At 39.9% G+C, this 15,666-nt stretch overlaps 1 protein-coding gene across 1 annotated transcript in view; it reads left to right on the forward strand.

Annotated features, from left to right (window-relative positions):
* MAP3K9 (mitogen-activated protein kinase kinase kinase 9) overlaps positions 1-13,994 on the forward strand; it is a 56,027-nt gene extending 42,033 nt beyond the window's left edge. The window contains exons 7-12 of the mRNA XM_066188190.1: positions 156-278; positions 1,027-1,180; positions 6,729-6,841; positions 7,502-8,317; positions 8,661-9,455; positions 13,498-13,994. Of these exons, the coding sequence (XP_066044287.1) occupies positions 156-278; positions 1,027-1,180; positions 6,729-6,841; positions 7,502-8,317; positions 8,661-9,142 (1,688 nt within the window). The 3' untranslated portion in view covers positions 9,143-9,455; positions 13,498-13,994. The remainder of the gene's footprint in view (positions 1-155; positions 279-1,026; positions 1,181-6,728; positions 6,842-7,501; positions 8,318-8,660; positions 9,456-13,497) is intronic.
* Positions 13,995-15,666: the final 1,672 nt, after the last annotated feature.

Genomic DNA, 15,666 nt, shown 5'->3' on the forward strand with positions numbered 1-15,666 from the left:
ATGGGCAAATAGCAATTAGCTGTAAAACTTAATTTACACATAGATCCCGTAAGCTACGCTCTTTGGAAGTTACCATAATTTTTTTTTTCTTATATAAAAAAGGAGAATTTTAACTGTGTCTTTCTGCTTTTATTTTTTTTTCTTTTGCTAAACAGATTTTCAGCATAAATTCACTGTGCAGGCTTCTCCAACGATGGACAAAAGGAAAAGCTTGATCAGTAGCTGCTCCAGCCCTCCTGCAAGTCCTACCATTATTCCCAGACTCAGGGCCATACAGTGTAAGGAGCTCAATGTAGTATTGAATTTGGGAAATGTGCAGTCTGTCAGCGTGGTAAGATGCCAAGATTCCATATCTAGGAATATAGCCCATAACAGGGCTGTTAAAGAAAGTACCTACAATGTTTGCCTTGTGCCTTGCATGTATGCATTTAGAGAGAAAAATGGAGTGTCTTGGTGATGCGGGGAGCCTCCTTCAGGGCTGAAACTGTGCTCACCCAAGTTCTTGAAATACTGCTGTTTCTGTAGTTAGTATATTCCTTAGGTGTACAAGTTAATTTAAAAATTACTGATTTGCAGAGTAGATCTGTAAAAGTTGCTGTAGTGTTACTGTTTTAAGGAAATAAGAACAAGGGCGCTTGTCTTGCGAATAGTGTTCCCATAATAACACAAAATTAGGCAGACATGCACATCTTAGAATTATGAAAGTTGTGTTAACTGATGTATACTGTTTTTATTGCTTATCATAGCACTTGTGTGTTTGGTTTCAAACTGGTGGTTCTGTAGAGAAGCTGGTGATGGAATAAAGCTGGAGAGGCTACCTATACTTAAAAGGATTAGGGAATGCTTAATTTGGCAGTTGGTTGTTAGATTTCTGTTGATAAATGGTCAGAATGATGGGAAAATCACTTTTGTTACTATTCTTGTTCTGGCCTATGTTTTATTCTTTATGTTGCCATGAAACCAATTCTTTTAATTTGTGTATCTGTTTTTCCTTCCCATTTTCCCCTGTTCTTTCCACTTGTGAAGTGACACCTGCTGAAAGCAGTAAAACGTGGGGACGAAGCTCAGTCCTTCCAAAGGAGGAAGGAGAGGAAGAAGAGAAGAGAGGCCAGAAGAAAAAGGGACGCACTTGGGGACCAAGCTCACTTTGTCACAAGGAGCTAGGTGCAGGAGAAGAGGGGTAAGAGAGGCCCTGGAGGAAGACTCTTTTCCAGGTTCTAAAACTGGTCATGAGCTGGCTCACAGGAGATTTACCTATCTGCTTGCAAACACCTTTCTGCTTCCAAACTTCTTTCCTGTACCAGAGATGTTACAGATTCAGAAGAGTTTACGAAATTGCATTCAGTTCATTTGCTAGCAACTGATGTTTCACAGTCTGCTATTATTTTGTTAGGTGTATTTGTAAGCTGTCAAACTTCTTAGCTGTGCAAAACTCTCTGTAGTAGGTTTTCTCTGTTTTAAGGCCCAGCTTTCTGTAGTTTCATATAATATCTGAAACTGCTTCTCTTTTACAATTCTCATATTATGCTTTTTCTTGTCTTAAATGCTAGTACATAAAAAGTATCTGATAAAGCCAAGTAAATATCTTCTCTTCAGTCTTTTGAAAAAGGTCATGTACTTTGAATCAATCAATCCTGAAAGTGATTTTTGCAGAAATACATAGGTTATTGTTTGCTGGCTTTTTTTTTTTTTTTCCCTTTGTGTATCTGAATTATTTATACCAGGACTCCAATGAAACATTGCTGGAATGCTGCTTTAAACACAGGACTATTTTTGCCTTCTAAAATATTTGAATGCTTGGTAATTTTTAGTGGAGTTTGAACGTTCCCCCCCGATAAATTGATAAATTGATGGTTTGACTCTTGCCATGATTTTTAGCAGGGAGAATAGAATAGCTGGTTATAATCTTCATCTTTACTATTGTGTGTTCAAATGTGAAATGCCTGAAAAATTGATGTTTGCATAGTGCATCAGTATTGTAGCCCCCTGCAAGAGGCCCTGAATCTATTAAAGTATGTTCTGTAAGATACTCAAGATATGTTGGCAGGACAGTATAGAGGCGGCTTCTTTGACTGCTGCCTATGCTTTATCTATTCTACAAATGAAGGATAAGATAGCATTCTGAGGAATTAAAACAGATGTCACACTTTACAATCATTAATTATGTGAAAGGGTGGGAGATCACTGAAGCTGGAAAAAAAACAATTCTACCTTGAAATCATGTTCTTAAAATTCTGGGAATAGGCCTCTTCCTTTTTCTGTTCATTACTGTGAAGTCTGAAGCACTCATTGCTTTTGGGCACAGACAGTTGGAATGGAGTTGCTTGCAAACTGTGCTTGCTCATAAAGCTGTCCTGTTCTCTCTTCAACTGAGATGTTCTGTAGTACTCAGAGTCTCTACTAGGGAGACTCGATATGGTTATCACATTTTGCAGAGTGTTTGAAACGTGAGCATGTTGCTGAGAGGACAGTTTGGCTAACATACAATGAACCACTCCTTACTGAAATCATGCCAGACTGCAGACTTTAAATTAAAGAGGGCAGAGTTACAGTAAGTATTAGTGACTCAAAAGATAGTTTTCGCTATTTTTTAGTATTTTGATATTCTTATTTTACAGGGTAAAGGAGATGAAACTTCATGGAATATTTAAAGTTGGGAAAGACCTTTAAGATCGAATCAAACCATTAACCTAGCCTCTACCATGTTCACCAGTAAACCATCTCCCCAAGTGCCACATCCCCACACCTTTTTAAACATTTCCAGGGATGGTGATTCCACCACTTTCTTGGCAGCCTATTCCAATGCCTGACCACCCTTTCAGTGAAGAAATTTCTCCTAATACTTAATCTAAACCTCTCCTGGTGCAACTTGAGACCATTTGTCTTGTCTCGTCACTTGTTACTTGGGTGAAGGGGCTGACCCTCACCTGGCTAGACCCTCCTTTCAGGGAGTTGTAGACAGTGATAGGGTCTCCCCCAGCTTCCTTTTCTGCAGGCTAAACAACCCCAGCTCTCTCAGCTGCTCTTCATATGAGTGACTTTCTAGACCCTTCCCCAGCTCCGTTGCCCTTCTCTGAACATGCTCCAGCTCCTCGGTGTCTTTCTTGTAGTGAGGGTCCCAGGATTCAAGGTGTGGCCTTGCTGGCACTGAGCACAGAATAATCACTTCCCTGCCAGGATGCCTTTGGCTTTCTTGGCCACCTGAGTGCACTTCTGGCTCATGTTCAGCTGCCTGTTGACCAGCATCCCCAGATGCTTTTCCACCAAGCAGCTTTCCAGCCACTCATCCTCACTGATGGGGATGAGTAGCATTGCATGGGGTTGTTGTGACCGAAGTGCAGAATCCAACACTTCACCTTATTTTACCTTATACAGTTGGCTTTGATTCATCATCATCATCATCGTGCAGCCTATTCAGATCCCTCTGCAGAGCCTTCCTGCCTTCCAGTAGATCAATGCTTCCACCCATCTCGGAGTCACTGCAAACTGACTGAAGGTGCCCTCAATCCCCTCATCCAGATCATTGATAAAGATATTAAACAGGGCCAACCCAAATACTGAACCCTGGGAAAACTGGGGTAAAGTGAAGAGCTAAACTTAGGACAGAGAAGCCCAGTTCAAGTATTCTCTATAATGGTGTTCTAGTTGCAGAAGTGCTGCTGTTACTAGTGCTTATGGGACTTTGTGATCCAGGGATCTTTTATCTTCATAATTTTTATCGCTTTCCATGTATTCTTCACAGGACATAGTTCCAAGCTTATTTGAGAATAGCATTGTGAGAATTGCAGTGACCTATAATTAACATCGAGTAAAGGCAGTCATGAAAAGATGATACAGTGATTACTCACACATCTCTATTAATCTTTGAACATAAAGAGTATGCACAGCAGCAGAAGGGTTTTGTGCTGAATTGCAGAGACTGGATGAAGCTTTTTGTTGGACTAGTTCTTGGCAGTTCAGTTGTGACCTTACAGTGTATTCTCAGGGATATACTGTGAAATTTTAATTGTCTTTGAACTTGGCATTGATTAGTCACAGACTTACTATGGCATGGGTTATGGTCACCCTGCTTTTCACACAGGTTACTAATTTTACAGAAGGTGATAGTGAATGTGACTTAAAATCCTTTAGCAGTTAGCTCTTAAAATCGTGCAGGCTAAATAGGGGTGAGCCTGGCAACTGACTTTTTTTTATTCACTCCAGTATTGTATTAATGTCTTAACATTATTACAGAATGGTTTTGAGACACCAGCCATGTTGTCTTACAGTTGTAGGGAAATTTTTTGCAATTTTCTGAGCAAATAAACCTTATCATCTTACCATTCCTAATAAGAGGTGCCTTTGGCTTTCCCAGTAGAAAAAGGGAACAGAAAAGTGACTCAGTCATAATACTACAAAGTAAGTAACAACCTTCTTACCTAAATAGATTACAGGTAAGAAGTCTTTGGGTTCCTGAGTTATGTTGACGATTGAAATACAGTGTTAGTGCTTTCAAATCGTTCTTTTTCCTTAGGGCAATAGCAGACAATACTGCTCTAGTAGTAACATTCTCCGAGTCAGCATGTTTTGAATTGTTTTCAAATGCACCCCACTGTCTAATTAAAATGATGTGCAGCAATCTTCTGGACAGGTCTTTAAGGTCTTTTCGTAATGTGGGGGGAAAAGAGAAGGAGCAGAAAATAAAAGGGAAGGATGAAAATTTTATAACCTTAAGGCAAACATAGCAGGGATTGAAATTATTCTGGTAGCAATTTGTCTTCCTGTTCAGATTGAGCTGCACTTTGACAGTAACAGCAAACCTTCAGTCTGTTCATTGCAAGGGAAGATTGCTCTGAGAAGTCAAAGGGAAGCAAACTGAGTATGTGTTTTCCCAGCACTGTGGAAATCTCCCCTTCCTCAGTAGTTCTCTACCCATATTGTAAGAGCCTTGAGATTCAGTTTTGGAGGTGTTTGCTGCTAACATGGTTCATTTTCACTCACCATCTTTCCCTTTATATGCATCTCTGTTTATGGTATGTAGCCTGAGTAGGCCTGTTGCACACCTGAGTAAGTCAGATCCAACAGGCTTTATTTGGTGTGTTATGTTACACAGCTGAGTATACTGTGGAGGGAGTAAATCAGAACAAACCCACACACTGAATGGCATGTCTGTTAGAAAACCCTGTGGTTGTTTGTCTTGACAAATAGGGTTCAGTGCTGCGCTGTCAGGATTCAAGATCACAGCTGGGTACTGCATGTGCAGTACTGCGGAATGGTTAATGGGGATGGAGTGTAATGTCCGTACCACAGTTGTCAGCCAACTGATCATGTGCTGGGTCAAGTTTAAATCCTGTGGTCTTGCTATTGCTACAGCATAGTATAGTATAATATATACAGTATATATTGCTGGGGACAAATACAGCATCTCTGTTGGGTAGAGAGCAGTGGAAAAACTTACACCAAGGCAAAAAAAATAGCCCAGTATAATAAATTTTTGAAATCTTGGAATGGAAGCTGTCTTAGAAATGCAGAATGATTCTGGTGGAAAGTAAGAATCATGAGAGGTAACTTACATATGGTTGTATTTCCCTATCTCTTTAAGGGGATAATGGTAGTGAATTACATGTCTTACCAAAAAACAATGCAAGTGAGTAATGTAGCTGGAAGAGATCTTTGAGTTTTCTGTTCTTTCAATAACAAGTTGACGCTTTTGTGTGTCCAGTTGAGATCATTCAGATTATCTGCAGATCTTTTCATTCCTTCCTTGTAATTTCTGCCTATCCCAAGTGTGCATGGCCTTTCACCAACACTATGATGTTTCATGTTGGAGTTTGTGGAGAAAAGGACCAGAAATTTTCCAGTTCAGACTATGTTGATAAATGAATAATAGAACTTTGAATATTGATATATCAGGAAGTTGTGCTGCTAATCAGAATTGTTGACATGTCTGATGTCATGAAACTAGTGCAGGATGATGATAATGAAACCCTATGAATAAAGATTAATAATAAGTTCAGAAGCCTGCTAACATACCTGTAGACACAGGTCAAAGTAGGGACTTGGGTTTGGGTTCTTCTCTTGGGCTTTTTTTGTTTGTAAGTAAAAGAAACAATGACATGGTCTATAAGTTTAGTTATCTTTTTTTCCATAATCTGGAATTTATGCTTTTAACTGTACTTCAATACGATGTTTTCCTTATAAGAAAAATATTGGTATTTATAATACAGAGACATGCCTTTGCTGTTATAGTGACTTTAGCTTATTATTTTATTTGTCCTAGTGAGTGATGTTTGAATTTCATTGTTCATTTGTGTTTCGTATGAAAACATTTTTGAGGTGTTTTCCCCTCCCATTGCTGAGCAATTTTTTTTTACCTGCCATGGTAAGATTGATTGCAAAGAGAAATCAAGATTTGAAACGATTATGCCTTGATTTAAAAAGAAAATGTTTCATCTGATTTTTGTAGCGGTGCCTTCTATTATTCTGCATTCATAGCTTGTTAGTTATCAGCAGAGGCCTTTTGACTGCCACAGTGTAACAAATGAGGAACAGACCTTTTTATTTTATTTTTTGTATTTTAAAGTGCTGTAAAGATATCACAAAATTTCTTGCTGTGGGAGCACTTCAGATCTATGTAGTTGAGTTGGATACATGCATACCCTAAGTAGATGAATAGAGAATATATAAGGGGAAAATGGAAAGTGGTTGTGAGTATGGTACATTTTCTCACATCCTTCTACTATTTTCAGTTTGAAAGCTTTGGTGGAAGGATGCAAGCAGTGGTCATCCAGTGCACCAAATCTGGGGAAGATCCAGAGAACTGCACCTGCTTTTCCAGGATTCACCAGCTTAGCAGAGATGGGTAAAGGAATTCCCTGAACTTGGTACTCCTATTCCCACTTCCATTCACTTTTCAATGAACCTCTTTCCTGACCTTCACCTGGTACCTTACAGCAATGTTTTCATTTTGTTTGGTATCTGTTTTTCTTTTTTTCTTTGTCAAGTATCCACTTTCTCCTTCTGGATTTTCTTCTTGTTCACCTCACTGCTTGTGCTACTCCCTCTATCAAGCTAACAAACTTCTGTTAATTCTCCTCTAGCTCCATGCTGTTTCTCAGCTGCTTTCCTGAATAATGATACATGTGCAGCATGTTTACACCTTCACTTGCAAGGAGCAATCCTTAAAATTTTTCTACCTTTTGTTTCTCACTCACAAACACGTAAATTTACTCTAGAAGTTACTGAGGTGTTGGTTGCCTTTGAAATGCTGTTCTGCAGTTAATCTCAAGTGGATGAATGCTTCACTAATTTCTTTCACTTTGATAGTGTTTCCAGTTCCTTCTCTCAACTTAATCTTCTTTGGAAACAATAGACTGTATTTGGGAGTTGATGAATGATGTTTGTGAGGAGAACAGTTGCATCTTCTGAGGAGGAACTTATTTTGAAGTATATTTGTGAGACAATAAAATTTGCCAGTGAAAATGTTATGTCGACACAAAGTCTATTTTTGTTTGCTTTCCAGATGATGAGGATAGCGAATGTTTTAATGGAGAGGGCAAAGTGCACCCTTCACCTGTGCACAATCAGTCATACCTCTGCATCCCATTTCAGAAGAATGAAGAGTGGGATGGCCCTTCTAGTGATGCCAATGAGGAATCCACCCCTGTAAACTCTGCTACCAGTACCCCACAGCTGACACCCACCAACAGCCTCAAACGTAGCAGCTCCCACCACAAGCGATGTGAGGTTGCACTGCTTGGCTGTGGAGCAGTGCTGGCTGCTGCAGGTCTGGGTTTTGATCTGTTAGAAGCAGGGAAGTGTCAGCTGCTGATTGAGGAAGAGCCAGAGATGCCCAAGGAAGAGAAGAAGAAGCGTGACAGCATTTTTCAACGAGCTGGACGCCCACGCAGGAGCACTAGTCCACCTTCCCGGAAGATCTTCAAGAAGGATGATCCCCTGTTGTTGCTAGGCGAGCCATCCACATCCCTCACCCTTCTTTCCCTGTCTTCCATTTCCGAATGTAATTCCACCCGGTCCCTGCTGCGCTCAGACAGTGATGAGATTGTTGTTTATGAGATGCCTGTCAGCCCAGTGACAGTCAAGGCTCCCTTGCCAGCCATTACAAACCCACTGGTCAATGTCCAGATCGAGAGGTTCAAACAAGACCCCAACCAGTCCCTGACTCCCACACACGTGACAGTCTCCTCCCACACACAGCAAAGCGGACACAGGCGCACACCTTCTGATGGAGCCATCAAAGGGAGTGGATTGGTTGTCAATGGGTGTCCAACCAGCGGATGCCCTTCCAGTAGCTGTTTAACTGGAGCACTGGGAGCAGGTAGGTTTTTCAGCCATCTTCCTTTTCCTCTTCAGAATAGACAGAAGCAGTATAATTACTTGTTGCTTATACTTTTCGTTGAGATGACCAGCCCACAAGAATTGCTTGTGAAGGTTATCTTTACACAAATAGCTAACAGAATAATGAAGTAATGGCTTTGGTTCCAGCATCTTCAGATTGCCATAATCTTGAAGATACAGAGTTTGTAGTTTCTCAGTGGAGGCTTTCTGCTTTGAATATGTTTTTGCATTGTATATACAATAAAGAAAGATCTGTAGGAACCACTTAGCAGTGACATCTAACATATTTTTCCCTCTTCACTTGTATTGTCTGTTTTGGATAGGTGTATTGAAAACACCTAGTCCAAGCAGAGATCCCAGTGAGGTCCCTCGCCTGCCAGACCCCAACCTTGTTTTTCCTCCAACCCCAAGACGATGGAATGCACAGCAGGATCCCACACTGGAAAGACCCAAGACATTGGAGTTCCTACCCCGGCCACGTCCTGCAGCCAGTAGGCAGCGGCTTGATCCCTGGTGGTTTGTGTCACCCAGCAATGCCAAGGGTGAATCTTCTGCCAACAGTTCAAGTACTGATACTCCAAGCAATCTAGACTCTTGTTTTGCTAGTAGCAGCAGCACTGTAGAAGAGAGACCTGGACTGCCTGCACTGCTTCCTTTCCAGATGGGTCCTCCTGCAGAGGAGCGGACACTGTTGGACATGGATGCTGAGGGGCAGAGCCAGGACAGCACCATTCCGCTATGCAGAAGTGAACTTAACACACACAAAGCTGCAGCATATGAACTCAAGCAAGAATTCTGGTCTTAATATGAAACCACTGGGGGCAGTGAGCCCCTCTAGATTCAATCCTACTTTTTGCACTGAGAATGCACTTTGGAAACAGATGAGATGGAGGGATGCTACAGAGATCAAATGGTGCTGCCTCGGCTGAAGATGTGTTGTCAGCTGCCTGATTTTTGTCTGCATTTGGGTGAAACTTGGCAACTCTGAGCTGCTGACTTTTGCTGTGGGGTTTTTCTGTAGTCTTCCCTGCCCGCTTATTGCAGTTTGAATCTGCAATGAGCTAAAATTATCATATCAAAGTCTTTTGTTACTGACCTTGTAGGATTTGGCACTTGCAGTAAGTATATCGGTATCTATCCTGGTATTAATCAGTATTTTCAAATAATATTCAAATATTACACTACAGCAGACATCAGTGTTTGATGTTTTCCCAAGGAATCCAGAACAGAAACAAATAAATACCTGGAGACTACTTTCTCTGAAATACATTCAGATCATTAGACTGGCTTGGGAATCATCATACCCCCACTAAAAGAGCGGAAGTAGCCATCTTAAGACTTGTTTGTCCTCTTTTGCTCATGTGATAGCATAAGGTGGAACAGATGACAGGGGAAGGGCATGGCATCTCCACTGGTGGAGGTCTTTGAGAGCAGGTGAACCAGACTGTTGGAAACAAGTAGGTGTAGTTGATCCTGGCTTCAGGGTAGGTTGGATGAATTTCAGTGGTCTCTTGAGGTCCCTCTCAGCCCTATTTTTTTAATGACCCTGTGCTTTCAAGATGAAGGCTTATGGTATAGCTGTTCAGCTTGGGTTTTTTTTTTTGTTTCAGATTTTCATTCCATCAGTCTTCTTTTTTCCCCACTCTGTTTCTCAGGCTCATAAGTCAAGTTGCCTCAACTTTGCGAGGGGAATTAGCAGAAACTTTCTTTAAAGATGTGTTGGCTTGCAGAAGTTAGTTTTGTGTTTCCAAATCTTTCTATTTTTTTCTCCTTTCTTACGCCTTTTAGGAGTGACCCATGAAACCCAAGACTGTTCTTATGCACACTGGTACTTGTTTAGGGCTGTCTTGAAAATGCGGCTTGTTAGTAGTTGGATTGTGCAAACAGGAATCAGAACATCTGGATTCTGTTTTATTTTGTCACTGACTCACTGTGTGACCCTGGGCAAATAATGTAACCTCTGTGCCTGAATTTCCCCATCTGTAAATAATAGGAATAATACCTACCTCACAAGGGGAGGGGTTGGGACATATATAATAGGTATAAAGTCCTTTGAGATCTTTGAGTGAAAGGCACTATTGATATGTAGAACTTTATTCTTGTTCAAATATGTAAAACACTCCTAGATCTGGAGCAAGAGCAGACCCCTGTCTGAAAGGAGGATGTCACACAAATAGGGTGTGCCTATGCTCAGAGTTTCCTGTATAAAGTGTGTGTCTGTGCCACTGCAGGTATGTCTTACTGGCTGTAATGAGAGCTTCAATCTTCCCCAAATTTCGCATTATATATAAGGGATGTGGCCTTTACATGAGTGTAATAGGGTAGTCTGCTTTATTGCAGGGTAAAGCATGTCTGTTCACTCTTTTTGTACAGATCTGTGCTTGTTTTGCTAATCTACTGATATTTGGTTGCAAATAAGTCTTTTGACAGTACTGCCAATGCAGTGCTCAGCCTGTTGGGGCAGTCCAGTCCTGCTGTGAAGGCAGTAGAGCCAAATACTTCCTGCAGCTGTCAGCACAGTGAACGTGTGTGTTTAGATGTTTGTAACCTGATTTTAAAAACCAGCATGTGTGGGGAAGAACTCCTTCGTAAGGCTTTCTACTTCTGTGTGAGGACTGAAACCAGCACGTTCCCATTAGTTAAGTGCACCATTTTTTTTTCAAGCAATTACAGTATGTTTTGTTTTGAAAGGTCACATATTTCTTGTTTATCACAGTCCATGGGAAATGCTTAATGGCAGAATTACTTTCTCCTGCCTTCCTTATTTAATGCTCCAGAACTAGCCTTAATGGTGCTACACTAGATGTTGAAGCTGGGGAGACGACTGTTTAGACAAGGTATTATGATAAGGCAAGGTGGGATTCAGATACTTAAAGAAAACTTACATTTCTGAATCTTTTGTTAAATTTAGACCTTTAGCATTGTTGATTTCTTAAACATCCTTTTGCTTTCCATTTCTGAAAACTCAGTTTGTGACCCGGACACTAGCAAAAAGACAAAACACATCCAGCAGATTGCTAATTTTGATTGTGCTATAAATCAACCTTAATGTAATCTCAGTAAGAGGCTGTGTCAGAGGAATTTAAAAGGAGGACATTAAAATAATCTATTTTTCATAGTCTTCTTTATAATTTTAAAAGGTCTGGAACAAAACTGGATCACCTGTTCTGAAATGTAATGTTTTCTATCCAAAAGGTGTCATTATAAATGTCATAGGGAATATCATTTGCTCTGCAAAGGCATCACCTGAAATAGCTCCATTTAAACAGAAATCTTTAAAATCCAATTACTTGCATGAAATGGGAGGCCACCTTTCTAGGTCACACTGATACAACTCAGCTTGCTAAACTTTCTAATAGCTGGCCAGTTGATTTCACCAAGTGGGCTTTTAAGGTTTCTGTCAAGTTCCCAGGAAAGACAAACTTCAAGGCAAGTTGTTCTGTCACCTCTTTTGCTTAAGAAAGTTGAGGATGAAAAATTAACACCCTCCTTGCCCCTCTCCTCCTTTTATATAATCACTTGGTGAAGGTGGTATGTAGCTGAACTTTGAGAAGTACTTTGCTCCAAAGAGTATCTTCCCTAGAACCAAGAGGACACTGCTGCATCAAATAACTTGGTAGGACTGATGACAAGAGTCTAGGGATCCAGGTCAGGGTTACCAAACTAGCTACTGTTACTATAAAGCTGCCAGACAGACTAGTTAGAAGCATATTGGATGGTATGTGTTTGTTTTGTGGCTTTTGTTTGGGGGGTTTTTTAACCCTTCAATGCAATTATCTTAGTTGAATCTGGCATGTGAATTAACCTGAGGCAGTCTTTGAGCATCCGCCCTTAACTGTCTTCCAGTGGCCAACCTGAGGTATCAAGCAAGAGGAATCAGTTGTGGAAACAATGCTGCTGACTTCAGTAGGTGATGGGGTATTCTCTGGCAGGCAGAGAGAGACCTCTCAAGACAGAGTTGTTAGGTATTTTATCTTAAACACTCTGAAAGCTTTTGCAGCTAGTGTCCCAAGGCCCAGAGGCTGTGTGTATGTTTGAGCTAGGTCAAAACCTCTCTCTATATACATCTGTCCCATCCTGGCTTGACTTCTCGACTTTCTTTATCTGTTGGGATTTTTCCTTCCCAGTTGTGGAAGCTGAGGTGCTCCAAATCTCCAAAGGAGTGGCCAACTATAGTCCACTAAACAGTGAGGAGTTATGAGCCTGTCAGCTCAGAATTTATTTTTTTTTCCTGCTGGTTGCTAGTATTCCCATTTGTCAGGGAAACAAAAATGTCAGAATATTGGTCACTGACCTACCTTTCTGGAAGTATTGAGGAAGATGGTGAAAATCTTACTTAAAAAAATTCTAATAAATGTATTGTTTCCTAAATGTCTGAATAAGTTGCACTTTTGTTTTGTCTGAGAAAACAGGAAAAAGATAACATGAAAGTCAGTGAGCAGTCTAAAACAATGACAAAAGAATGGACAAAAATATGTTTGAATACAGGCCTTACAAAGAGGAAGTGGCAGTTCTTTAACTGATAGTAATGATGAAATTGTAGCTGAGAGAAATGTTTGTGGTTTAGAAACATGTTTGTATTTTTGTTTAGTCAGCTGGCGGTGTGTATCACTAATTTATGTAATTGATGTGCTGATTTAGGAATAAGAAGTTTGTCAGCCCTTCAAAGTATACTATCCTTGTAGCCTGTTTAGTTTTCCTGTATTCTTGGGGGGAAGGCACAGAATAGCAACCAGTGCAAAAAATGACAGTTTTTTGGATAAATTCCTACTGGTTTCATAGAAACTGAGTGTGGGACAAGTAAAGAGAAGAAAGCTTTTGTGTCAAAACTAAGATGATTTAATAGTTTCGGATCCTTTTCTAATACTGTTGCTTCTTCCAGACTGCACAGTGTTCTGTTTTACCAGCAAGTAGGTCTTAGTCTCCTTTCAATCATCTTCAGTGGTGCAAATATAACTTGTTATACATATTTTACCTCCAGTTTATTATTGCAGTGGGTTGATATTCAGTATGAGGCAGGCAACCTCAGTGAAAATACTCTTTTTGTTATAGGTTTCTAACAAAATGAGTATTTTTAAAGTGAATTTTTTGTTACTGATGGGGAAAGACCTGTTCTGGTTTGTCACGGTTTTATGATGAAATATTTTTCTGTACCTCTAGGAATGGGAGTAGTTGCCTTCCTCTTCATAGCATGCTGTTATCTTAAGACATTGTGGACAATACTGCGTAGAGATGTTACTTCGCTATGTCACAAAACTGGATACCTCTCATTCTGTTGAAGGTGAGGCAGTAATGGACAAGTAAAGAAAGGTCTTTGCCTTTGGAGTGTTTTGTTAAATAAAACATGACAGGAAACCTCCGACCTTGAGTCGCCTTTCTGTCTTGAGATTAATGTTTATTTGAAACCTAATTCATCTCTGTGGGATGAATATGGGACCTGGAGTCTCATTGGATGTATAGAACCAAACCTATTCCTATGTCTCAAAATTCAGTGATAGCCTGTTATTTTTGCAAGTAATTTTAAGCTAATGTAAATAGGTTTGTTTCTTTTTGGTTTTTTGGTATGTTTCTCCTTGGAAAACAGGCTTATTGCTTTCTAACCTTTTCCATGCGTTTTGGAGATGCTCTCAAGGACTCTTACCAACTCTGTGGTGAATAAGAACGATTATATCTTACAGAGTGATTTAAGTCCTTTTGGCTTTGTTTTTTTTTGTGGTTTTTTTTTTGGGTTTTTTTTTTTTTTTATTTTTTTTTTTTTTTATTTTTTTAATGACACAAGGGCATTTATATTTGGAAAGATTTCTGATCCTTATCCTGTCACCGAAGAACAGTTTCTTAGCTTCCATGCTTTGAATTCATTTAAGACTACAATTTGGGTAAAAATGGACATTAAAAGTGAGGGGATAGACATGTGTTAAAACATATTTGCAAACAAGCAATAAATACAGCAAATACAAGAACCAAAAGATACACTCTGTGACAGTGAGAATAACTTCCAGATTTCATCTTTGGTTGATGATATAATTAAGGTATCTATAGCAAAGAATGCCTTCTTATGCTTTTTCTTAAGTTTACTGTTTTAATACTACAATACAGTGGTTTGCACAGACAGCTAATGTGGTAGCTAGCCAGACAGAAAGGATCTTTAACCAAATTTGCTTTTTTTCCCCTCTTATTTTCAATCCAGTTTTTGGTTTAAATTTTATTTTTTTCTCTTTTTTTGGTGTTTAACAAACAATACAGTCTTAAGAAGAACTTACTGTTATTAACCTCACCTTCATGGTTTCGTGAGGCATTATGGAAATGAATCTTTGGCTTATTCTGGTGCTCCCTCTGTTGAATGCATAAGTAGAAAGTCACACTGCAGTTAAAATGTGCATTTGCTTTTGGCTTTTCCTATGTTTGGCTGTTTTAAACAGTTTTGCCACTGGTCAGAGGCAAACACAACTTCTAAAATTACCTACATCAACTTTATTTTTTTATGTTGGAAGTAGTCACTCTCAGGCTAAGAGGTGTGTGCTTGATTAACAAGTAACTTGCCACCGGTGGCTGGGTAGTAAATCTGATGTAGCTACTGGAATTATTATTGTTCCTTTCTAACAAGGACTCCGTTTTTAACAACCGGAATGTCTTCAACACTTCATCAACGTTTGTATTCAAAAGATACATTTTAGCTCCTTTTGTACATAAGTGAAAGATCTTCCTTTTTCTGATCAGGAACAACATTTTCCTACTGAGAATGGCTTCTTGAGCTCTGTGGGTTTGCTTGTTAGTTTTCTGTTTGGGGATATTATTTATTTTGGGTTTGGTTTTTAAGCCTCTCAAATATTTATATGTGTTAGGTGCATCCTGTATGCCGAGGTGCCTTCCATCTCACTTGTCTCCTTGCTGGGGCCTGAGGTTGGTTTATTGGAGGGACCTCCTAGTTGTAGCTTTCAGAACTGTGTTCTCTGTACATCTAGCCAAATACCATCACAGGAGACGTTTTGTGTCCTGCCATTTACACCCCTGTGTTGAGCCACACGATATCACTGCCTCTCCCTATTTCTCCATTAGGGTTTTGGCCTCATCCCATCTTTGTTGGTTATTTATTCTTATTTCCATAGTAAGAAGTGTAAGGCAGAAGACCATACACATTTCAGGTGTGCTTTGACCTAAAAGATTTCCAAGCTAAAAGTGTAAGATACAACTGGGTGAAGTGGAAGTGGAGGTTGGCAGGCAAAAACACAGTGAAATTATCCTTTTTAATGTAAGTCAGAGGACAGAGGGATACTATCTACTTGCTAAACTCTTGGTATGATAGGGAAGTTGGGTCCTAAAGAAGAATTT

Source organism: Chamaea fasciata, unplaced genomic scaffold, assembly GCF_029207755.1.
Source record: "Chamaea fasciata isolate MVZ Bird 193981 ecotype frontalis unplaced genomic scaffold, bChaFas1.0.hap1 SCAF_7, whole genome shotgun sequence".
Classification (NCBI taxonomy): domain Eukaryota; kingdom Metazoa; phylum Chordata; class Aves; order Passeriformes; family Sylviidae; genus Chamaea; species Chamaea fasciata.